At 46.9% G+C, this 26,321-nt stretch overlaps 1 protein-coding gene across 1 annotated transcript; it reads right to left on the reverse strand.

Annotated features, from left to right (window-relative positions):
• Positions 1 to 6,367: 6,367 nt before the first annotated feature.
• On the reverse strand, positions 6,368 to 20,196 carry ARMC12 (armadillo repeat containing 12; the record flags this gene model as incomplete). Its single annotated transcript, XM_081039884.1, has 6 exons — positions 19,934 to 20,196; positions 18,969 to 19,114; positions 18,609 to 18,743; positions 9,107 to 9,280; positions 8,895 to 8,966; positions 6,368 to 6,700 (listed from the first exon to the last, which is right to left on the reverse strand). The coding sequence occupies exons 1-6, from the start codon at positions 20,094 to 20,096 to the stop codon at positions 6,368 to 6,370; spliced, it is 1,023 nt and encodes a 340-aa protein (XP_080896010.1). The 5' UTR covers positions 20,097 to 20,196.
• Positions 20,197 to 26,321: the final 6,125 nt, after the last annotated feature.

A 26,321-nucleotide genomic window follows, 5' to 3' on the forward strand; every position in this document is an offset into this window, starting at 1 on the left:
GGATGTACAGGAAGGCACACCAGGAGGAGATAAAACAAAACTGAACAAGCCAGCTACGGTAGCCACGGCAGGAACAACATGTCTGGACGTGGCATGGATTACCTGGATGGGGAGAAGGGGGGTTTCTACCTCCTGGCTGAAAACCTTGTGTGGGGACAGAGCCCCAGGGAGCAGTTTCCAGGCTCTCGGCCTCACGTGCAAAGGTGCTGGCCCGGGTAGTAAATGGCCATCAACTGTGATCGGATGGCCATCAGCTGTGGCTAGTTGGCCGTCAGCTGTAATCAGTGAGCCATTGGCCACTAATATAACGGCTGTGGCTACGCTAGCAGAAGGAATGGGGGCTGGCAAGAGCGGATTGCAGAGAGGCGGATGCCGCCGGTGAGAATATGGTGATATGACTCCCCTACTTATGGCTCCGTGGGTGTTCCTGTTTGGCCTCACCGTGTCCTGCGTTCTTATGTGGGGAGCAGGACAGGAGGCCCCGCCGGACGCCCCGCACGACACCTTTCAATTTTTACAGCTGCAGAACATTTTTAATGCCAACCTGTACTTCTTATTTCTATGCTTCTTTTTCATGTATATTTAGCATGTTGGGTTTTTCCTATCACATTTCCAACGGTCAGGGTTTCCCCCCACTGTGAGAATTTGATGGGGAAGTCCCATGTCCCCAACCTTCCCCCTCACCAACTGCACTGGGGTTACACACCCACCCTGGCCCACTCTCTGGAACATGAGCCGCCACTCACCTACTCCTTTGTCACTTTCTTCTAGCAACAACCAAGAGAGAATGCGCCCCCTGGCCCAGGCCACTGTCAACTTTTGCTGAACGAATGCCCGGGGACCAGGAAGTGCTGATACAGAGCTCTGTCCTCTTTCAGTCACTGGTAACTTGAACTTGCTCATCCCCTTCTAGACTTCCATGGTAATCATAGTCTCCCTCCTTAAAAATGGTTGCTTCACAGACAGAAGATAAATGCCATTTATGGGAACCAGGGCAAGAGATGGTCCTGGGAAGGACCCGCAGACAGATAAACTCACCTCCCTTTTCTGAGTCCTTTGACGGACCAAACTGGCTCCCTAGCCTGGTACCCATCTCTGTGCTTACCTGCAAGCTCCTATTTAAGAGGCTACAACAAGAGCACTCAAAGCTCAATAAATATTTGCTCAATAAATAAATTACAAAACAAATGAGTCACTAATTTACCAAGACAGGGCTGTAGGATGTGCAAGTGGATTTGGCTGCAGTAAAAGAAACCACAGAATAAATGTTTTAATATAAGATAGTTTCTTTTTCAAATAGCATTCCATGCATACAGAGTCCAGGACTGATATGGCAGCTCCACGGCCTCAGCAGTCCAGGCTGCTTTAATTTTGTTTCTCTGGCATCTACAGGCCTTGTCTTCATTAGCATGGTGCACTCTTGTTTACCAACCCGTTCACATTTCAGGCAGTGGAATGGAGGATGAGGGAAGGAAAGGCCTGACTCCTCCCTTTAAGAACTCTTCTATTCCATCGGCCAGGCATAATCACATGGCCATACCTAGCTGCTGCAAAAGCTGGGAAATGTAGTGGCTATTCTAGGCAGTCATGTGTCCAGACAAAAATCAGGCATGGGCGAGTGGCCGGTTAGAGCAAGTTTGTTAGAGCAAGATGCTGATGACACCAAGGTTGCCAGTTCAATCCCCACATGGGCCACTGTGAGCTGCGTCCTCCTTAAAAAAAAAAAATCAGGCATGGGCAGTCTAGTAGTCTATGCCGTGTGTGTGTGTGTGTGTGTGTGTGTGTGTGTGTGTGTGTGTGTTGGGGTCCTGCTAGAAGTCAAGTGGTGCTTGGAGTCTCTTTCTCTCACCCATCTTCTTCAGGAAATCAGTTACAGGAATAATTGGCAGTCTGGATGACCAAATACCATCTACCAGTACCCATCACTACCATAATCCCATCGGAGTTTCCCTTTTGGTAAAGTTCAAGTGGTTTCCCACCGTCAAAAGCTTTTCCCTCTCCTCTCCTAACTGAAGAATCACTTCGAATGCATAAAATGTGGTGGAGTGATAACGTATGATTTATGAAGTTAGGTCAGAAAAGGCATTGCAGCTTTTGCCCTGCTCTCTCTTGGATGATTCACTCTAGGGGAAGCCAGCTGCTAAGTTATGAGGACTCTCAAGCATCCCTGTGGAGATACCCACATGTAGAGAAAATGCCAGCAGCCATCCCCAACTTGCCAGCCACGTAAGTGAGCCATCTTGGAAGTGGATCCCCCAACCGCAGTCAGACCCTTCAGCTGACTGCAGCCCCGGCCAAAAGCTTGACTGCAGCCAGAGCTTCACTGAATCAGAACCACCCAGCCCAAAGGCTCCTGAACTCCTATGGGAGATAACAAATGCCTCTTGATGTTTTAAATTGCTAAGAGGGAGGAAGCTGGAGGGACACTGCCAGAGGAAGAGGGTTTTGCTTCCTGGTTCTAGTGCACTTGATTGGCAGGCTCCGGCAGTGCAAACAGCTTTGATGGTGCCCAGTTCCAGGAGTGGCCAGCAGCTCCCAGTGGCTAGCTGCTTCTGACACTGTCCCTCTTGGGCGGTTGTGTAAGCCAAGTGCCTCTACCTCCTGCAGCTTTTGCAGCTTCTCCAGCTCCCAGTACCTGCTGTACACGTGGCTTCTCCAGCATGAGACTCCAGCAGCACACACAGATATCTGAGCACCAGGCTCCTGCAGTACCTGGAGGCCAGCTCCCAGCGAGTAGCCACTGCCCCGAACCCTACAGCCCACTCAGGCAGTTTTGCAGTAGAGTGCCTTTGTTATGTGCACTCACCATAAAGAGCTTTCCTTGGCATCCGAGAGGGCATATTTTCAGTAAGTTCCACTGGCATGACACCACAGTGACTTTTCTGTTCTCTGGTGAGCCACAGACTGTGTTCTCCTCAACAAGGTCCGGATTTCAGCCTTGTTGGGTGAGGTATCTAGGGGCTGCTCCCATGTCTGCTATTCATGTATTCTTTAGAGTTCTCTTTACTCTTCCTAACCAATTCTTTGTTACTCCAATCCCGTTGTAAAATGTCCCTGTTCAAATTACTGTGTGGTTTCTCTCTCTTGATTAGACACTGATGGATATACTAAGTTTTGTCATAGTCTCTTACGCAGCAACAAATAACCAATACACCCTTCCCCATGTCATTGCCCACTGCCAACTCTTCTTTTATTACCATCAGCCAATTGTTATTACATGCCTACCCAGAGCAGGCTCTTCCTTCAAGGCTTTTAAGCAGTTAGATATGACACACTGCAAAAAGAAGAGCAGAGTTTATAAGATCCAAACTTTAATTTGCCAAGTGCCAAAGGAGAGGTTCCAGTGAGGAGTGCCACAGGAAGCAGTAAAGGTTGGCACAGCGGAAGAAAGTTCTAGGCTGCAGATGACACCATAGGACACAGCCCATACAGTACAAAGGAGAGAGAAGGGCATTGCAGGCAGGGAAAATTTGTACCAAAAGCTCAAGACTAGTGCGTCCAGTTTCGCTAGAGATGAGATATGACATGGTAGGCTGGTGGCAGGCCAGATGGCCAGATTGGGAAGGGCCTTGAAGGCAGCTAATTCATTTGGTGCTATCATAAACGAAGGGGTCCAGGGACCACATCTTCCAGAACTAAACTTAACCTGCTTCTGCTGTGAGTATATTTATACTTGTCAAATCATGTGACTTAGCTTTGGGGCTGGGAAAATGTTCACTACGGCAGCGAGGAACCGCTGAATGTTTTCGAGGATGATGCAATGTGCGGTTCTAAGATTATCCTGGTTCTAAGTGTGTAGGGCTGGAGAGGATGGAGGCCAGAAGTAGGAAAGTGACCACCCAAAAGTCCTGATGTAAGGGATAGGATGGCAGCAGTGGAAACTGGAGAACTGGGTTGATGTGAGATGTTCAGAATGCCCGGTAGGATGTAGTGGGGTGGAGAAGTTGAAGGTGTGGCCCAACTGGTGACATGGGAGCAGGTTGAGGGGTGGTCAGGGTGATGCTGGCTTTTGATAAGTTCCATTGGGGTGACTGCAGTGTATCCAAGTAGCAGGAAGGAGCAGCGTTCAGGCCTGAACTCAAGAGAGACATGAGGGCTGATGACGCAACTCTGATAGTGATTCAGGGGTGACAAGTCAAATGTTGGCAGACAGTGATGAGGATGGTCGCTTGGTAGGAATTGGCTGTCTCTGATCAGCCCATTCTCAGTATCCCTCCACCCAGCCCACCCACGAGACGAGATCCTGGGTCAGGGACAGATTTCCTCAAGTAGTTTCGTCCTAAGCTGGCCCCTAAAAGCCAGAAGCATTGAGGTATTTCTCACCTGCCACACATTCTGGCTTAGAATCCATGGTCCACTCTCATGGGCTTAGGCCAAGGACTATAAAAGCAAAACACACAAGACTAGGAAGTTCTAATTCTATTTCTGTCCCAGACCAGTCATGTGACCTTGAGCAAGTCACTTTCCTTCTTTGGGTTTGTTTTCCCTTCAGTAAAATGCCAGGCTTGGCCTTGGACTAGATTCTGGTTTTCAAATCCTGCCTCTGAAGAACACTGGGGTTCCAAGGCTGGAGCAACATGTTCAGCCTCCTAAATCAAGTAGTAACAGACTGTGAAGAGCTCCAATTTTAGTTTTCTCCCATAATGTTTCCTTAAACCATTGGCAATCAGTACTCTTTGTTTGCCAGCAAAGGATCACAGATAACACAATGAATGAAAAAGTGGGAAATGCAGTGAATGGGAAAAATCTGAGAATGGGTGACCATATTTGGATTGACAGTCTGCTTGTTTCTGGAGACTTCGTGGATATGGTTTTGTATTACACAATCACTCTGGTTTCTATCCCACAAGTACTCTGGTTTCTAAAGCTAAGTTCCAGTGACATTTCAGGGTGCTTCGTAGAGGGCTCTGGGACTCCCTAGTGCCTGTAACCCAAAGAGGCTGGAGAAACATCAGACTCAGTGATCTCCAAGGATTTTTCCAGTGCTAATCTTTCATTTTCACAATGATGATTTCCTAGCTCCTCAGAGTCAATCTTTGATGAATACCCTCTTCAGGCAGAACATGGTGCCTCATATTCATTAATTCAAATAACTCCCATCAAATCCTCCCAACAGGGCCGGCCTGGTGGCTCAGGCGGTTAGAGCTCCATGCTCCTAACTCCAAAGGCTGCCGGTTCGATTCCCACATGGTCCAGTGGGCTCTCAACCACAAGGTTGCCGGTTCAATTCCTCGAGTCCCACAAGGGATGGTGGGCTCCGCCCCCTGCAACTAAGATTGAACCCGGCACCTTGAGCTGAACTGCAGCTGAGCTCCCGGATGGCTCAGTTGGTTGGAATGCATCCTCTCAACCACAAGGTTGCCGGTTCGCAAGGGATGGTTGTCTGTGCCTCCTGCAACTAGAAAACAGCAACTGGACCTGGAGCTGAGCCGCACCCTCCACAACTAAGATTGAAAGGACAACAACTTGACTTGGAAAAAAAGGTCTGGAAGTACACACTGTTCCCCCATAAAGTCCTGTTCCCCTCCCCAATAAAATCTTTTTTTTAAAAAAATCCTCCCAACAGCCTCATGAGGTAAGTACTATTATTATATTCATTTTTATAGATGAGGGGACTGAGGATCCAGTAGGGTAAAATGACTTGCCCAAGGTCACACAGCTAGTGACAGAGCTGGGATTTGAACCTGAGAATGTGATTCCAGAGCTCTCACTCTTCCCCAATGTGCCTGCAGTTCTGTCATTAGAGCTGTCACCAAACATTTTCAGTACTCCCTTGGACACATGGTAAGACTGATCTCCTCTACCAGCTGAGGACAGTGAAATATGAGCAAAAATGGTGAGCATCATTTCTGGTGGAACTTTTAAGAGGTAAGATCACCGCCATGGTTCCTTTTCCTTCTCGAGGAATTGTAGAAACACAATGAAGAGCCACCCTCAGCCTGGGTTCCTGAAAGAAGATGATGTGGAACGGACACCTGCCCTTTCACCACCATCCCCACCCGATGGGCATGCAGTGTAAATAAGAAATAACCGTTATCATTTTTAAGCTGCGAAGGTTTGGAGGTTGTTCCTGTGGCTTCGCCTACCCCCTCCTGACTAATCCAACGCTATACTGGCCTCAGTTTCCAAACCTGCCTTCTCCTTGCAGCTCCCTGGAAGCACTGGCTCCACATTCCAATTTGAAAAGCAGCAAGAGAAGGGGATTAAACAGGGAAATGCGGGTGTGTTTTGGGAGATGGGCCCATGCTTTGCCATATCTAGGGCAGGCATTATGCTGGATGAAAGCTCTCTCCAGCCCTGGAAGGCCTTGGACAGACACTAGCCTTCTAGCTTCTCTCCCATATTCATTTATTGGCTCTCCTTAATTTTATTCCCCGTTATTAAAGTAGGAACGACTGGCTTGGCAGAGGGAGGGCCGCAGTCCCACGTCCTTGGGGCACTGCAGGCTGACTATGACTTTGCAGGCCTGGATCTGAACCTCCTCCTCGGGGTGGATGACCAGGGCCAGCAACCGGTCTGCAAGTCGTGACTCATCCCCAAAGAGGGCTTCATGCAGAGACTGCTCGTTGTAATGCCATTTCACGGCGCGGTAGTGCGGTGTATTCCGGCCCTCACTCAGCCGCTCAGCAAACACCAGTACCTCAAACAGCAGGCTCCCTGGTTGTGTGGCCTGGAACAGGTTCAGGAAGTTGGAGTGCACCTGTGATGGGATGGAGAGAGGATGGGAATGAAATCCAAGGCAAGTTCTAAAGTCCTTCTTTCATCTTCGTAGTGCCTCAACTCCCCAATATACCTAAGTTTCAGATTCAACTGTATAGGATTTTTTTCAGTTTTCCTTTTATTATCATTCTCTAACATAATTACATTGTGGTCATAAAATGAGTGATATGGTAATAATACTGGGTCTGGCAAATATGTTATGACACACTTAAATTTTGGGGGGTTTTCTTTCTTTAAATTAAAGTTCACTGGGGCGACGATTGTTAGTAAAGTTACATAGATTTCAGGTATACAATTCTGTAATACATTATCTATATCTCACATTGTGTGTTCACCACCCAGAGTCAGTTCTCTTTCCGTCACCATATATTAGACCCCGTTTACCCTCTTCTAGAGCCCTGCTTGCACCTTACCCTCTGGTAACCCCTAAACTATTGTCTGTGTCTATGAGTTTTTGTTCTTTCAGTTGTTTGTCTTGTTCTTTTGTTGTTTTTGGCTTATATACCACATATCAGTGAAATCATAGGGTTCTCTGCTTTATCTGTCTGACTTATTTCACTTAGCATCATACTCTCAAGATCCATCCATGTTGTCACAAATGTTCCTATATCATCTTTTCTTACCGCTGAATGGTATTCCATTGTGTATATATACCACATCTTCTTTATCCATTCATCTATCGAAGGACATTTTGGTTGTTCCCATGTCTTGGCCACCGTAAATAAAACTGCAATGAACATTGGCGCACACTTGTCTTTATGGATAAATGTTTTCAGATTTTTTGGGTAGACGCCCAGGAGAGGGATTGCTGGGTCGTATGGTAATTCTATTCGTAATTTTTTGAGGAACCTCCACACTGCCTTCCATAGCGGCTGCACCAGTCTGCATTCCCACCAACAGTGTATGAGGGTTCCTTTTTCTCCACAGCCTCTCCAACACTTGTTACTATTTGTCTTGTTGATGAAAGCCATTCTGACTGGGGTGACACACTTAAAGTTTAATGTGTGGTTAATTTTTATAAATATTTTGTCTGCTTGAGAGGAATGTGTCTGGGTATGTCTAATGGCTCAAGCTTATTTATTATTCACAGCAAGTACATCCTTACTAGTTTTAGGTTGTTATCTATTAATTGCTGAAAAAGTAGTTAAATGCTTCCACTGTGGTGGTAGATGTATCAATTTTTCTTTATAATTATTCAGGTGTGAGAAAGGAGGAAACTTTGCCATTTGTGACAACATGGATGAACCTTGAGGACATTATGCTAAGTGAGATAAGCCAGACAGAGAAAGACAAATACTACATGGTATCACTTTTGTTTTTAGGTGGAAGCTAAAAATTAAAAAAGAGAGAAGAAAAGTCAAACTCAGAAACAGAAAATTGGTTGCCAGGAGCTGGAGGGAGGGGCAAATAGAGAGAGGTTGGTAAAAGGATACAAACTTTCAGCCGCAAGATGAGTAAGGTCTGAGGCTCTAATATAAAACATGGTGACTATTGTTGATAACACTGTATCATATAATTGAAAGTTGCTAAGCGGTTAGAACTTAAATGTTCTCATTCCCCCTTGCACCCCCATCCCCCAAAAAGCTGTGAAATGATGGATGTGTTAACTAACTCGATGGCAGGAGTATTTCACAATATATACATACATCAAATCACCACAATGTACACTCTAAATATCTTACAATTTTCTGTCAATTACACCTCAATGAAACTGAAAAACAGAGAAACATTTTTTCCTTGTATCTATCCAGTTTTGCCTTGTAATTCTTCCAATTTTGAGATTATGTTATTAGGTTCATGTAAGTTTAGAGCTGCTTTATCCTTCTGAACCATTAATCATTATGTCGTGACTGTCTATTCCTAATAATGGTTTCTGTTATAAGTAATTTTTACCTAATATTAAAATACCTACATTAATTTTTGTTTGGTCACCTGTGTTCCTGATTCTCAGAGTTTAGAAAACTCCTCAAAGGTGATTCCCCTCTCTCAACAAAATAGATTCTGATTCTACTGGGATAAGAGGAGAGGGAATGGTTTTCAATGTATCTAGTGCAGAGGCAGAAAGAGGAATAAGACAGTCTTGTTAGGGCTAAGTCTGCCTGGAGAATCCATGATTCTTCCTTCCCCAATATCTGAGTTGGAACCCATCAGCCCCTCTTCAGTTCCTTTCTCACCTGGCAGTTGAGAATATCATAGAGAAGGTCATTCTTCTGTGCCAGGGAGCTCAGCAATCGAATGGCTTGCACCTGAATAAAGGAAATAGTAAAGCATGAGAAGGCAGGTGAGTCTGAGCCTGAGCAGAGAAGACACAAATCTTTTTTCCTCCCTCTAGATGCTGAGCCAGGGCTGTCAGGTAGACAGGGCATGGGCCATGGTGTTGAGGCACCTGTGCTAGGATGTAGTCTGACTGAAGGATCTCCATCAAGGCAGGCATCACCCGTCGCAGCTGCGGATGTGCAAAGTCAGGTAGTGGAAGGTTGTTGAGGAGTCGGAGGCTTGCAATGTGCAGCTCTGAGTCCCAGATGGTGGATATCAGTTCCAGTACCTTGATGGAGTGTTCCTGGCGGGGAGGGGAGAGGGACGGGTTTGCTTTTATGAAGATCCCCAACACTATCCCAGCCTCTGCTTTCACTCTTTGCTGCCCCCACCCATGATGCCTGCGCCAAACCCAATAGACAATTCCCCCTAACTTAAACTCTCAACACTATTTGACCTAATTGACCACTCCCACAGCCTTGAAATTTTTTCTTCACTTAGCTTCTTTTTCACAGACTTCTTTTCTCGTTCTTCTGACCAACCTCCTCAAATTTGTCTCCACCTTGGACATCTCCCTCAACTCCAAAGTCATATATTCAGGCGCCAATTCCACTTCTTTTCCAGAATTGTTTAATAGACTTCTGAGAGTCAACATGCTCCAGCTCCCAAACCTGCTCCTTCCACCACCCTTCCTGTCTCAGCTGTTGATTACATCTTCCTTCCAGTTACTCCAGCCAAAATTCTGTGGTCCTCCTTCGCTATGTTCTTTCTCTCACACCCCTTTTTTCCTTCAGGAAATTCTATTGTCTCTACCTTCAAAACTATCAACAATCAAGCCACTTCTCACCATCCCCCTTCTACCACCCTGTTCCAAGCCATTATCTCTCGTCTGATTTCTGCAATAGGCTCCGGTCTCCCTGCTGCCACCACCACCCCCCACCCCCACGCTCAAATCTATTTCAGAACAGCAGACATGTTAGAGATGCCATTCCTCTGCTCAAGAGTCCCAATTCACTGAGGGTAAAAGCTAAAGTCCTTATGGTGGCTTACGGGGTCCAGTACGATCTGCCCTCCCCCCATTATTTCTTTGACCTCATCTCCTATTCTCCCCTTTGCTTCCATGGTTCCCATCACAATGACCGCTTAGCTATTGGATAGCTAAGGTACATACCCAGGTACACACCTATTTTAGGATATTTGCATAAGCTGTTCCCTCTACCTAGAATGCTCTCCCTCCAGACATGCATAGCTCACGCTCACCTCCTCCCACAGGTAAGAGTGCCATCTCACTGAGGTCACCGCTTCAATGTCACCTCACTGAGGTCTTCCTTGACTGCCCCCTTTGAAACTGCAACTCCACCCCCATCCTAGCCTTCCGTATCCCCCATCTTTATTTTATTTTCCTCTATAGCACTGTCACATGTAACACACTTTTTACTTTTCAACATTTTATTTTCCAGTAATTACAAATTCACAGGAAGTTACAAAAATAGTACAGAACAGTCCTGCGTGCTTTTCACCCAGTTTCCCTCGATGGTCACATCATACATAACAATATCGAAACTAGGAAATTGGTATTAGTACAATGTGTGTGGGGGGGTCTAGGTCATTTTATCACATGTAGACTCATGTAACCACCCCTGCAATCAACAGATTATTCCATCAGAATTGTCCCATCATCACAAAGATCTTCCCTGGGAGACTGCTGATGGTCACACTTATCCCTCCCCACCAAAACCAACCCTAACCACTGGCAGCCACTAATCTGCTTTCCATCTCTTACATATAATTTTATCATTTGGAGAATGTTATATAAATGGCATTACACTTTGTGACAGTCTGAGGTTTTCTTTTGTTTTTTTCACTCCGTATAATACCCTTGAAATCCATGCAATGTGTTGTATGTATCAACAGTTCATTCCCTTTTATTACTGAGTAATGTTCAATGGTATGGATTGCCAGTTTGTATAACCATTTATCTTTTTGTTTGCTTTTTACTATCACTAATGAAGCTTCTACGAACAACTGTGTACAGGTTTTTGTGCAAATGAAGTTTTCATTTCTCTACGATAAATGCCCGGGATTGCAACTACTGGTTTGTATGGTAAACGTATAGTAAAAAAAAAAAAAAAAGCAAAAGAAATCCTGCCAAACTATTTTCCAGAGTGGCTGTGACACCATTTTATATTTCCATCAGCAATGTATGAGAGATCTAGTGTCTCTGCATCTTCAACAGCATTTAGAATAGTCACTGGTTTTGAATTTAGTTTGTTGTCTTAATTTTCATTACCCTAATGGCTACTGATAGTCAACATCTTTTCATGTGCTTATTTGCAAGGCATATATCTTCTTGAGTGAAATATATCTTTGCCCATTTTCTAATTGGATTAAGTTTTAATATTGAGCTTTGAAAGCTCTTTATATAATTTAGATATGAGGCGTCAGATATGTGGTTTGCAGATATTTTCTCCCAGCCTACAGCTTGTCCTTTCTTCCTCTTGGAAGAAAGGACAAGCTGTAGGCTGGGAGAAAATATCTCATAAAGCAAATGTTTTTAATTTTGATGAAGCCCAATTCATCCATTTTTTTCTTTCATAGATCATGCTTTTGGTGTTATTTCTACCTACTCTTCATCAAGCCCTAGGTCACAAAAATTTTCTCCTTTAAAACTGCAGCCATAAAGAAGAAAGAAATCTTACCATTTGCAACAACATGGATGGAACTAGAGAACATTATGTTAAATGAAATAAGTCAGAGAAAGACAAATACTATATGATCTCACTTATATGTGGAATCTAAAGAAAAGAATAAATGAACTAATCAGAAAAAAAAAAAAAAAAACCACTGCAACACTACCTCCATACCAACCTTCCTCACCAAACTTGTATTTTTCTCCACAGCACTTGTCACATGAAACACACTACATAGGTTATTTGTGCATTGCCTGCCTTGCCCTGCTAGCACAGAAGTCCCGTTGGGACAGGGATCTTTCCTGTTCTGGTCACTGCTATATCTCCAGTGCCCAGCAGCGTGCTTTGGTGCCTAGTCAGTGCTCAGTATAGATTTGTTCAATGAATAAAGGGATCTTGCCTTCAGAGATGCAAGATGCTTGGACCAAGAGGTATCACCAAAGACAGGTAATCTCACAAGCTATACCCCTGTGAGCCCTGGAGTGAGCATCACAGCATTCCCATAGAACCCTGCTCCTCTCTGCCCCCACCCCTCACTGTCTGCTGAGACCTGAAGGACAGATAGGAGCTAGCCTAGGATGGGGTTTCAGGCAGAGGGAACAGCAGATGTAAAGGCCAGGGAGCGGGAGAGCACGAAACTGTAAATGGCTGGGGTTGGAGCAAGGAGGTGGAGCTGATACTGTATGTTACGCTAAGAGCCTTGAGGAAGACCAAGCAAAGGGCTGATGAGATCAGATCCCTGAGCAGAGGGTGGTCTAACTCAGGGAGTAAAGGTGAGCTCCATTTGGGATGTGCTGGGTTAGCAGGCTACCGTGTTTCCCCGAAAATAAGATCTAGCAGGATCATCAGTTCTAATGCATCTTTTGGAGCAAAAATTAATGTCAGACCCGGTATTATATTATATTATATTATATTATATTATATTATATTATATTATATTATATTATATATTAATTATGTTATGTTATGTTATATTACATATTATATTATGCCGGGTCTTTTATTAAACTAAGACCAGGTCTTATATTAATTTTTTCTCCAAAAGATGCATTAGAGCTGATGGTCCTGCTAGGTCTTATTTTCGGGGAAACAGGGTACTAGGCTATCTAAATGGAGCTTCTGGACATGGGTCTGGAGGTCAGGGGAGCCCCTAGGCTGCGGACAGAGACGCAGGAGAGCACATCTAGATGGAAACTGAGGCCAGGGAGTGACTGCTTTCACCCAGAGAGAATAGGATCTGAGTCCTCAGGATACAGACCCTGGGGGAAAGGAAAGAGTGGTGCCTGGGCCACCTGTGTCAGAATCTCCTGGGTCCCTTTGGGTGTGGGGCTCTAAATCTGTGTTTTCAACCAGCTCTCCAGGCAATTCTGATGTGCTTGAGAATGACAGCCTTCAGGGATACTGAGAGGGCCAAGGGATGAAGCAGAGGCAGTAAGAAAAGTGAAGACCTAGAAACTTATTGTTTTCCCAAAAAAAAGTTTGATGCAAAAAATTTAAAGTGTGCAAATACGAAGTGCTGGAGAGGAAATGACACCACAGGGACACTTGTACAGGCTGGTGGAGGTGTAAACTGATACAACCTTTCTTGAAAAGTTGGGCACACCCTTGCACCCATTCCAGCCATTCCACTCCTGCAAACATGCCCTGGAGAAAATCTCCCATTTCTCAAGGGAGATGTGTATAAGAATGGTACACGAACAACGTACAAACAACTCCAGTTCTCACCCACGGGCAGGTAAATGGATAAATAAAATGGCAGGGTACTCAGGAAGGAGAATACTATAAGCAGGGGAAGAGAAGGAAACAAAGCTATCCACATCAGTAAGGATGAATCTTCCAATGTGGAGGGGGAAAGGCAAATCACAGAATACAAACTGCATACTTCCAGATACATGAAGCTTAAAAGCTTTCCAAATGTCAACGAAAACACATCCAGCCTGAGAGAAAGATTGTAAGAGTTTACGTGAGTCAAACTGACGACAATCGCTGGGACGGATTGAGAAAATGCTCCTTATCTTCCGAGCTGAACAAGTTCAGACTCTCATTTATCCAGTAAAAGGTTTTGTTCAGACTCGCAGTAAGCAATTTCAATTGAAAAGCCGAAATGAACATCACCCACCCATTTTTTTTCCCTCCTGTCCCAGAGTTATCTCAACTCTTGTCCTTAACCTGGGTTATCTCAACCCTTAGCCTTTTCATGCCATCACGAGGATTTAAAAAAAACAACAATTAAAAAAAAAAAAACACAGCTAAAATAAAGGTCAGGGCCTCCTACCTTAAAACAGGGAGATCCGGAATTCCAAGAAAAACTCACCCAAGTTCACCTGCTGCAATGCGGGGAGCCGGTGGGGCACAAAGGGCCCCTGCTGGTACCTAGCACAGAATCCGGGTCCGCAGGGTGGTCCTGGGTGGGCTTCTTTGGAATCCTGTCCGCTCTGCCAAGTAATGTCGACGAAAAAACATTCAGCCTAAGAGAAAGCTTGTAAGAGTTTATTTGAGCCAAACTGATGACAATTGCCAGGAAGCAAAGTCTCAACAGATTGAGAAAATGCTCCAGAAAATGGCAGTTTTGCGATTTATTTTATAGATTAGAGTCAAAGGAGGAAGGTTACATGAAATCCATGGGTGGTAAATTAAGGGTGGGAGAAAGCAAAGCAGGGAAATCTCTGATAAAAAGCAAAATGGAGAGACACACGCTTCTTTTACATTGATGGGTACAGGATAGTTAATAGCATTTTACTGCACAGAGAGATGGTATTTGGGCAACAAGATAACACTGAGGGATTTTTAGTTTCCTGCTCTAGTGTGGTGGGTTGTGCCCCCTGGGGGGTCTGGAAAGGGATTACTCTGACATTCCAAGGGTACATTGTCTTAGATGCAAAAGGACAACAGACAGGCTCACTTAAGGTGAAGACTGACCCTTGCCAAGGACGCTACAGGCCAAGGATGTGACTTCCCACCATGGCCACCTTAGGAATTTTTATGTTCACGCCATCCTACGTGGTTATTTTCAGTCTCCTGAACTTGTCAGGTTTAACATGTGGCCCCTTTTCCGTCCACACAAACTACGTTTTACCTATTCATTTATTGTCTGCCGTGCCCTGCTGCAATATAAGATAATGCATGCACACATGGTAAAACTGATAAGACAGGGCAGATTGTAATGGTGGCACTATACCTTCTATTTTGAGATTTGGACTTCTGGTATAATTCGATTTAACAAGTGTAATTTAGCTTGGGACTTTTTGAAAGCTCTTTTCTTTCTAACAAAACTCAGTGGCTCTGATTACTATACATTTACTATGCATACCAATTTCAATGTTTCTATTTACTTCAGCAGGTGACTTGGGTGAGGTTTTTTATACCTGTATGGGATTCACTCCTGGCTCCAACTTAAATCCACATAACATATGCAAAGGTTGCAATAACCAGTTTAACCACATCTTCCCCCACCCCAACAGACAAAGCCGAACATAATAGAAGATTCCATTGCAGGCCAAAGCAGTTTACATCCTGGTTAGAAAATGAAAAACTTCAGATGAAACAAAGACTCGGGGCAGTAGTTTCCAGCAGACTCTGCCTAGCTGACCCTCCTCTTGCTTTAATAAATCTTCCCTCTGTATTTCTACCTGCCTGGTGAATGCTTTCACAACCCTCCAGCCACAACAAAAACTACAAAGAAAGTCAAGGAATTGATGAACAAAATACAGGGGCGTGATTGCCTTTGGTGGTGGAAGAGGCATCAAAACCTACTGGTCCTGATTTGTCTCAGCCCAGGTTCTGGTTATGCGTGTTTTGTTTTATTGTTATTCTTTGTACTATACACATAAAAAATGTAAGTTTTAAATATTTTACTTATTTTTAATTTGGGAGATAGACTGTTTCTAGAGAGAAGTTTGGAGGTGAAAGAAAATATTTTTTTTTTTTTTTTTTTTTTTTTTTTTAGTTTTGCTTTTTAAGATGGGAAGGATTAGAGCATGCTGAATATGAATGGGAAAGAGCAGGAAAGGCCACATCGGAGAGGCTAACCAGGAGAGAGTCCCTCAAGGAATAGGATGGGATCCCAGACAGAGACTAATATTGACCACAGACAAGAAAAAAGCTTTTTTCATGTGAGGATGGAAAAGGTTAAACCTGACAAGGTCAGGAGACTGAAAATAACCATATAAGAAGGAATGAACATAAAAAAATTCAGGGGCGGCTGGATGGCTCAGTTGGTCAGATTGCGAGCTCTTAACAACAGAGTTGCTGGTTCGATTCCCACATGGGCCAGTGCGCTGCGCCCTCCACAACTAGATTGAAGACAACGAGCTGCTGCTGAGCTGCCAGAGGGGCGGCCAGATGGCTCAGTTGGTTAGAGCGTGAGCTCTCAACAACAAGGTTGCCGGTTCAATTCCCGGGATGGTGGGCTGCACCTCCTGCAACTAAGATTGGAAATAGCAACTGGACTTGGAGCTGAGCTGCACCCTCCACAACTAGATTGAAAGACGACTTGACTTGGAGCTGATGGGCCCTGGCAAACACACTACATCCCAATACTCCCTAATACAAACATTTTTTTAAAAAAGTGTACCGAACATTAAAAAAAAAATCATAACTAAGATGGGCCATGGCGGGAAGTCACATCTTTAGCCTGAAGCTTCCTTTATAGTCAATCTACACCTTAAGCGAGCCTGTCTATTGTCTTTTTGCATCTAAAATGACATTCTTGGAATGTCAATAATCCCTTCCCCACCCCCACCACCACTACCAGAGCAGGAAACTACAGAACCCCTCATTATTATTCTTATCCCATGATTAACATCTCTGTGTGAACCATTAACTGTCCTATACCCACCTATGTAAAAGAAGTATCTGGCTCTCCAATTTATTTTTATCCAATTCCAGAGATTTCCCCACTTTGCTTTCTCCCACCCTCTTCATCTACCACCAATGGATTTCACCCAACCCTCCTCCTTTGATTCTATGTATAAAATAAGCTTCAAACTGCTATTTTGTGGAGCATTGAGATTTTGCTTCCTGGCAATTGTCGTCAGTTTGGCTCAAATAAACTCTTATAAGCTTTCTCTTAGGCTGAATGTTTTTTGTATCAGCAGGAAAGCAGGAAAAGGATGGATATGGAAACAGGTAAGGCTGATGGCAGGAAACTGGGGGAACTGACATTTGGTGGATTATATTTTCTCTATATGGTGGCAGTGAAGTCACCAGCCTCTGACCACACAGCACGGGGGGGGGGGGGGGGGGGGGGTGGTATGTTAATGTATCTGGTCTTTGTCCCTGGTTCCAGGCACAGATCTCCTAAAATCCTTGCAATTTCCTGACTGGAGGGTCTTTTGTTATTCATAATGAGCCCCTTCCTATCATCCCTGGGTTTATGCTGATGAGGTGACTCTTGGCTTACTCCTAGATAGCTTCTGGATGGGGGCTGGTGGCCAGAAAGACCAAGCCATGATTAGACGATTGAGATTTTAGCCCCATCCCTGACCTCTGGGGAGAAAAGAGGGGCTAGAGATTCACCAATGGCCAATTCATCAATCATGCCCACATAATGAAACCTCCATAAATATCCTCAAATGACAAGGTTCAGAGAACTTCCAGGTTGGTGAACACATCCAGGTACTAGAAGTGGCATGTCAAAAAAAGTCATGGAAGCTCTGCCATCCCTTTCCTCATACTCTGCCCTATGTATCTCTTCCATTTGGCTGCTCCTCAGTTTTATCTTTTACAATAAACCAGTAAACATAAGTAAAGTGTTTTCCTGAGTTGTGAATGTGGATGAAAAAGGGGCCACACACTAAACCTGACAAACTCAGAGGAAGCCTGCATTGTAGTCCCTACGAACTCAGAGACCAAAATTAACCACACAGGACGGTCCGAACATAAAAATTCCTAACTAAAAGCGGTGGTGGCCGGTAGTCACATCCTTGGCAGATAGCTTCCTTGACAAAGGTCAGTCTTTACCTCAAGTGAGCCTGTCAATTGTCTTTTTGCATCTAAGATAACATACCCTTGGAATGTCAGAGTAATCCCTTTTTCCAGACCTCTCAGGGCACAACCCGCCACACCAGAGCCAGAAGCTACAGAATCCCTCGTTGTAGTCCCGATTACCACCCCTGTGTGCTGTAAAATGCTATTAACTATCCTGTACCCACCTATGTAAAAGAAGTATCTGTCTCTCCAATTTACTTGTTATCCAATCCCAGAGATTTCCCCGCTTTGCTTTCTCCAACCCCCTTAACCTACCAGCAATGGATTTCAAGTAACCTTCCTCCTTTGATTCTAACGTATAAAATCAGTTGCAAAACCGCCATTTTCTGGAACATATTCTCAATCCATGGAGATTTTTCTTTCCAGCAATTGTTATCAGTTTGGCTCAAATAAACTCTTAATAAGCTTTCTCTTAGGCTGGATGTTTTTTCGTCGACATGAGCCATTCTAGTGAATTATCAACCCTGAAAAGGGGGTTGTGGGAACCTCCAAATTTATAGCCCAGTCAGTCAGAAGTACTAAGACTTGTAACTAGCTTTTGAAATTGGTGGGGGAGGTGGAGGGCAGTCTTGTGGGACTGAGCCCTTAACCTATGGACTCTGTGCTAATTCCAGCTAGTGTGTCAGAATTGAATTGAATTTCAAGACACCCAGTTAGTGTCAATGAGTTAGTTGGTGTCAGAAAGAACCTCAGGGGGCTTTCTGCCGTTTGGGGTTCAGAGATATTCCCAGTGCCCTAGTTCAGCGTCATCCTGAGATCAAAGGCTTGTATGAACCTGCTGGGAATCCAACCACCATTTTCCCACTGATTTCCAAGGAAAAATATTATTTCTGGGTTACAAACTCAGAACCAAATGAACTTCTGGAACGTGACCATTTATCCTATGCCTGTTAAGGAACCCATGGACTACGACCATCCTATGTGCTCTACCCCACCACTTGCCCTTGGGCTCACCTGGATTTTGAGCCTGAATTTTCTGATGCCAGAGAAAGCTTTAAGTGTGTTCAGAGCTTGGATTTTGACACTGTTGTCCTTGTCATCCAGCATGCAGCCCACCAACACAATGTCCTCAGCAGTACAAGCAGAGGCCTAGAGTGTGCCAAGAGAGACAGAAAGGCAGGAAACGTAGGAGTCCTGGGTCCACTGCGCCCCGTCTACCCCCCACCTTCACCCCCATCACCATGACCCCTCAGCACAACCCCTCCCTCCCGCCATCAGCCAGAGAGACAGGTCCGAGGACACAGTCTGGCCAGTCAAGGGGCCAAGGATCCGCTGTAGGCTCCAGGGGCCGGCCTCCTGCTTCCCTGCCCTCACCTCAGTCTCCAGCAAATACACACAGCGAGTGATACTGTGCAGGATCATGCTCTTGGTGTACTCATCCTGTTTGCTCTCCAGAGAGTTGAGAAGCCTTCGCAGCTCACCTGAATCCCGCCCGTGCCGCTCTCGCTCGATGGCCAGGCCTAGACAACCACCCGAGGCCAGTTCAGGCTGTGGACTCAGAAGTGATGAAAGAATGGGGTTGGGAAGTTGGGGAGAGGGACCTGGGGACAAAACTGCCTTGTCTTTTCTGAAGCTTTCTTGCTATATGCACAACCACCACGTACAGTTGAACAGGGTGTGTACTGCACAAGGGCACCATATCAAGGTGGTGACTACATTGACTCCTTGCAAAGAGGAGTAGAGATCCCCAAGAAGCCTCCTCACTGCCATGGGACCACCAGTCACCACCCATGACCTCCGGGAAGGAAATGGTTGCCTGGTGAAGACTATGTTAGGTTCCAAGGCTACCCACCAGGGTAGCCTTGGATAGATCCTTTAGAACAAGGTCCCTGCCCTTCCCTGGGGTGTGACCCAGAACTACTGGTCTCTCCATTATTAATATCAGAAACATCAGTTTGTAATGTTTACTGTCACTATTTCCTGGCATTTGTACAAAGTTGTCATACGAACTAGTAGAGGCTCTGGGCATGCAGGTGCCCCAATGTTCCCTTAGGGAGAATTGCTGATGCCAAATTTCCATGCAGTGGCATCCTGGAAGCTAGAGTGAATGCAGAATTTAAAGACCTGCCACATGAATCCTGAGGATTCCCCCTTGAGTGCCATCCACTATCCACGGACCCTGAGCTAGCATCTTTAGAGTGGGTTTGAGGAAGATGCAGATGAGAACTAGGAAGGAAAGAGGAAGTTGGAGGAGTCACCAATGGGCCCTCCCAAAAGGGAGGCCTCGGGAGCAGGTGCCTCCTAGGGCAGAGCCCTCTCCCCTGGGCCCTGACACTCACGAGCAATGCAGATGGGCGAGGTGGTGCTGAGTGGCGGTTGGCATTTTATGCCTGCCCTGATGGCCTTGTAGAGCAGATAGATGGCCCCGGCACCCGTGGCCAGGCCCACCACACTTTTGCGGATATCCAATGGCCCCAGGCGTTGGTGGACAGACTTGCCCATGTCTTCAGTGCCACCTTGCGCCCAGGTGGGAGCTAGTCCTAAGGCACCTGGCAAGGGCCTTCCGGAACCAGAACTCTGGCATGGCCAAGAACCCAGGGCATCAGAATCGGAACCTGGGCAACAAAGGAAACTGGGCAGCCAGGGGTGCTTGGAAGGAGAGAAAGTTTAGCTTGGAGGTTGTAGGAACCAAATCTCAGGACTCCATGGAAATAAAAAGCCTGGGGCAGAAAGGTCCTTCATATCGCCTTTTCTTTAGGGGAGCTAGGTTAGTGGGGCCCCAGCAGGAGGTTCCAGGGGCTGCCTTTACTCCATTAGAGGGCAGCAGAGACCCAATTTTTGGCCTTTGGAAGTTTCTGGGAGGGGTGTTTGGGGTGTGCCCACAGGCAGCTCTGTTCCCCCTCACTTCCCTGGCCTCCCCATTTTTGATCTCCATACATCTAGTTCTGGGCCTCGGGCAAGGCCCCCCTCAAGAGAGGGGAGCACCTCATAAAGTTTTGCAGTTTTGAGGCAAATCCATCATCTTCCTGCATTTACATGTTCTCCTGTCGCGTATTTACCTGTGTGACCCAAAGCTCTTGAGAGCAGTTGTCTGCATCTCCAACATTCAGCAGTACTACACTTCATAGGTGCTCAAGTCATGACTTCTGACATTCTTCGAGAACTTGAGGGCAGAACAGTGACAGGGAATCTGTTTACAGGGGTTCCAGGCCCATTTAACCAGTGTGACCCTAGAGGAGGAACTGCCCTGGCCTGGGTCTGTTTCTGCATTTGTAAACTGAGGCAATCCGGATTTACCATTCTAAAACTCCAAGATTAAAAATTGGGCAGGTCTGTGCCTTTAAATCATGGGGTCCTAAATCTATGAGAACCATGCCCCAGTCCTCCCCCACCCCACCCCCACCCCAACACACAGGGTAGCATGGGGCTTGAGGCCTCCTCTGGTGTCAAAGGATACCACAACCCTGGAGGATGAGAGCCCAAGTTTGGAGGCCTTCCTCTTCACCACTGCTAGGACGGAGCAGGTGAGACCAGACCCCTTCCCTTCTTCTTCCCCTACCCACCACCCCCAGTGGCCCCAAGGACGCTGCAGCCAGCCAGGCCTGTCCATCCAGAACCTTCACCCATCACACCCAGGCTGCAGACAACAACACTCTTTCGTGGCCATTCTCTTCCTTTCCTTCAGTCCTCCTCAAGGGTCATTCCTAGCACTCTAGGAGCCCCAAGGTGGGTGACCATATGGACTCCCCGGAAGGAGAGAGTAGAGGCCTCCTCACTGCCATGGGAACACCAGTCTCCACCCATGACCTCCAAGAAGGAAACGGTTGCTTTATGAGGACTATTTTAGGTTCCAAGGCTACCCTAGTGGATGTGAGGATAGATTCTTCAGAACAAGGTCCCTGCCCTTCTCTGGAGTGTGACCCAGAGCTACTGGTCTCCCCAGTCCATGGAGTTGATTCTGCAACCCTCCTATCTTAAGCAAACACAGTGCTCACGTGTTCTTTAAAAGACCTCCAAAAGAGGAGAACTTTTTCTTGACTCTAACCTAACACCTTCCTGATGTACCTAAAGCACATTTCTTTTGGTTCTGACTTCAAGTGATTCAAACGGATTAGAGGCAGAGCCATCCCCAGTAGAGCCTTTTCACTAGTCCACAGCAAAACTAAAAAAGACAGGGGCGGCCGGATGGCTCAGTTGGTTAGAGCGTGAGCTCTCAACAAGGTTGCTGGTTCAATTCCCGCATGGGATGGTGAGCTGTGTCCCCTGCAACTAAAGATTAAAGACTGAAAATGGTGGGCCGGCCCGGTGGCTCAGGTGGTTGGAGCCCCGGGGCTCCTAACGCCAAGGTCGCAGGTTCGACTCCTACATGGGCGAGTGAGCTGTATCCTCTACAGCTAAGATTGTGAACAACTGCTCTCCCTGGGGCTGGAGGTTGGCGTGAGCCGGTGGCCAGCATGAGTGGCCAGCAGCCATCATGAGCGGCCAGCAGCAGGCAAGAGCTGCTGTGACTGCTATGAACTGACCGGCGACCTGCAACCAACTGCCTCCGGGGGGGGGGGGGGGGAGCGCAGGCTCATAACCCCAGCGTGGGCCAGGGAGCTGTCTCCTACACAACTAGACCGAGGAACAACGGCTTGAACGGGAAGGGTGGATTTGGAGCTGAGCTGCGCCCTCCACAACTAGATTGAAGGACAATGACTTGGAGCTGATGGGCCCTGGAAAAACACACTGTTCCCCAATATAATAAATAAATAAATAAACAAATAAATAAATAAAACTAAAAAAGACAGAGGAATGTATATTTGTTGATGTAAAGTCAATGACTGTTCTTTCTTGGGAATGACAGCTTTTGATTCAGATGTCTTTCTTAGAGAATTAAAATATACTTGCTTTTATGAAATGATGGTGACAATAGATGGTAGTTATGTTTTGAATGTTCTTAAAGGAGCATAAATTAAAGCTGCAACTCTGAGGGAACTTGGCTTTTGTTTGTTTTCTTGTTTTGGTTTTCCTGTCAAATCCAGAAATCTGGAACCACTGGCTAAAGTCTGAGACTCCATATATTCACAGCCAGCCCAGAGTTTCTTACTCACCCTCACCAAGGCAAAAGGACATGGGGTGTCCTATCACACCCCTCTCTCCCATCTGCACCCGCTTTCTATCTTCAAGGCTGATGTTCCCATCCTGTTAGGTGCAGTTTAGTTTGGTGAGAGTGTGGGCTGTAGCCAGATTGCCAGGTTCAAAACCAGTTCAGTCACTGACTCAGCTTTGTGATTTCTTTGTGCCTCATCTTCCCCACCTGTAAAATGGGAATAATACCTACCTCATGGGGTTGTTTGTGGGGATTAAGAACTTGGAACAGTGCCCAGGACATAGAGCTCACCAAACGTTGACTGTAATAATAATTACTATTATAAGAGGTTTCGCCTGGAAAAAAAAACGTTGAATGTGGTAAGGCAGTGAGCATAGATGGTGGGCTTCAGTGAGACGTGTAAGGTACATCATTCAGCCCCTTCCACTCCCTGGTCTTCAGGCTAATCATTCTCAATTCCAGTAACCCATTTAACTGCCTTGAATAATTTCGGGTTAGAGAAATTGAAGAAACTGATTATACTGCGGAATGCCTACTGTGCGGACAGAGTGCTAGGCCATTAAGGAGGGTGACTGGCGGGACCCAGTGCTTGTTGTATGCACAGGCGAAGCTAAGAGAAAATTAGCATACTTCATAACGAAAAGCTCGTTGGAGTCTGACCAGCTTGGGTTTGGGCAAATTCCATAATCTGAGTCTCAATTTCCTCCTCCGGAACACGGGTCTATTAATATCTACCTACTACCGGGAAATGCTGTTGTCAGGAATGAGAGAATGTGTGTTATGACTCTCGGTGCACAGAAGACGTTCAACACGTGCGAGCTTCCCTCGCCGAAAGCCAGAAGCCGGGAGCTGAAAGGCTGGGGGGGGGGCAGTGCCCGGCCGCGGATCCCACGCTCGCCGAGACCGTCTCCTCCCCAGCCAGCGCTTACCCCGGCCCAGCAACCAGATTCGCGGGCCTCTCGCTGGCTCGTTACTTCGATGAAGGCGTGGGGACCCGAAGAAACGCGGCGGAGGCCCTGGGATTGGAGGGGGCGGAGCCACCACAGGAGGAGGAGTGGGTGGGGGTGGGGGCCGCGCCTTGCCCCGCCCCCGGCCTCCCCCATCTTGCCCTCCCTCCCGGGTCTACCTCCCCCCGCGCGCATCCGGCGGCGGGCACAGGATGTTCTTTCGCTCCCGTTCCCCAACCCCCCCGCGCCCCCGCTCTCACTTTCCCTTCGCTCCCCTCCCCCAGCCCCGTCGCGCCCGGCGCCGGCACCTTGTTTAACTCCTTGTCTCCCGCGCTCCGCGGCGCCGGGCCGCCCCCTGGGCTCCTACCCTTCCCGCCCACCCCCCAGGAGCCCGAGAGTTGCCCGGGTAGGGGCGGGCCAGGGCTGAGCGCTGGGCCTGGGTTCGCGGGACCCACTGGCTCGTCGGGGGTGAAGGGGTGAAGAGGGATTCCCCGGCGTGAAGCCGGCATCCTCCCAGCCCCTGCCAAGTCCGGGCTTCGGAGGGGGTTGCTAGTGGGCACCCGCACGCGCCCGAGTGGGGCGGCCAGGTGGGCGCTGTTTGCCCCAGGCCCCGCGGTGGGGCGGGAAGGTGGAGGACCCCAACGTCATCCTTTCCCTGCTTGGGATAAGAAGGGGCCCCCTGCTCAGGCTGAGGATGGCGAGAGGTGACGCCCCTCACTGCACGTCACTGTTGCCAAGCCAACCGGGGGCGGCGGAAGCGGGTTGGGGACTGCGAGACCTTAGAGAAAGAAGGCTGCCCGAGGCTTTGGGACCCGGGTGGGGGTGGGGAGCTGGCAGGGGGAGGAGGGGGCGGGGAGTTGGGGGGAGCGGGCTTTTCAATCTTCTTCACTCGCTTGTGCCCCAAGAAACTGAGGGAAGAATAGGTTCTGTTCGCTGTTTCATTCAACAAATATCCATTGAGCTTGAATTATTAGGCATGGAGTGACCCGACAACGCTCTATCCGAACCGTGCCCTCAACGGTTATCGTTAAGGTAGGGTGGCCATACGTCCAGGAGTTACTGCTGTAGAACCGGTGTAATTATTAGTAATGTTCCTCTTCACACTTAAGAGTGTCTCAGTATGGGTGGGTAGTTAGGGAACCCTGACCCTTAATTCAGGGAAGGCTTCAACTGTGCAAGAAAGGAAGACAAGCTGTTGTCTGCTCACTATGCAACAGGCACTTTATTGACACTGTATTCTGTCATCTGTGCCCCTCATTCTACAAGGTAAGTATCACAGATGATGAAACTGGCTCAGAGAGGGTAAGAGACTTGCCCAGGGCCAAACAGCTAAGTGTTGGAACCAGGATCCAGACCCAGGTCTAGGAGGCCTCCAAAGTCAGAGCACCCTATCTCTGCTTCCTTCTCAAAATAAATATATTAAATAAGTAAACAAATAAAAGACACTGTCTCTGAAAGAGCTTACAATCTGTGGGATTGAAAATACTAAAGGTAATAACTAAACAATAAATTGTGAAAAGATTGAAGGCAGCACACAAGACTCAGAACGAAGGTGATGACAAAATGACCAAAAGTAGCTGGAGATTATCCGAACCTTCCTGCAGAAGGTAGATTTTGAGCTGGGTCATGAAGTGGTGATGGGGGTGTGTGTGCCTGTGTGTATGTAATGTGGTGCCAAGGAAGAGAACAACCTAAAGGCATCAGACCAGGGACCCAGAGCTAGGCAGGCTGGGATCTCCAATAGGGAGATCTCTCTAAACACCCCAAAGCCATTGGTTGTATGCAGTGTCCTTTCTGCCTTCCACCCTCCTCACTGGTTTTGTTTCTCACTGGAGCAGAGGCTCCCAGCAGGCAGCTGTACCCATTCCACTCTGCACTCAAGGTCTATGCAGTTGGTATTTGGCTCACACTGATAACATGGATGTCAGCTTCTTCCTTCCCCACCCCTCTCTGAAGATTTTGGGAAATGAAACATAGTGGCTCCTCAAAACAAAAGGACCTGCTGTGAGTATCAGGAAGCCAACAGGCTTGATGGGAATGGGGAGACCCAAGTCAGGAGGGAGAACTGAAAGAATGACACAGGAGCAAGCAAACGTCTCAGTGATTTTGCTGCCCTCCTGCTCTGCACGGTGCTGGATGGACTCTGTGGTGTGGGCACACCATGAATGAATCCGGGTCCCTTCATACGAAACGCAAGTTAGCAGCTGGTGTGTACCCGATGTGCTTGGTTGAGGACTCTGAAGTTGATCACATACACAATAAACAGTATTTGAGAAAGGTTATTACAGCAGGGTGCGTAGGAGGAAAGATAAGCCTGGGTTAGAAAGGACAGTGTGGTAGCTGCTGTAGGAATTCAGGCCAGAGGTAGAATCTCAGGAGCTGGAGAGGAAGAGGTGAATGAGAAAAATAACAAACAAAGCATTTTGTAATAAAAGCAACAAACAGGAAGAATTGGGTGATAGGTCAGATATAGGATGGTGAAGGAGAGAAAATAGTTAAAAATTAACCCACATCACGGTGAGTTTGGGGGATGGGAGGGTGATGCTGGGCATCGGGGAGGAGCTGGTGTGATGGACATAAGGATAAGTTCAGTCTCTTCTAGGCCATGCGAGAGTAGGTGTCCTGGGCTTGGAGATAGGGGAATCCAGTGGGCTGCATTGGGAGTATCCGTCACTGGACGTGTGCAAA

Source organism: Rhinolophus hipposideros (genome assembly GCF_964194185.1).
Source record: "Rhinolophus hipposideros genome assembly, chromosome: 3".
Lineage (NCBI taxonomy): Eukaryota > Metazoa > Chordata > Mammalia > Chiroptera > Rhinolophidae > Rhinolophus > Rhinolophus hipposideros.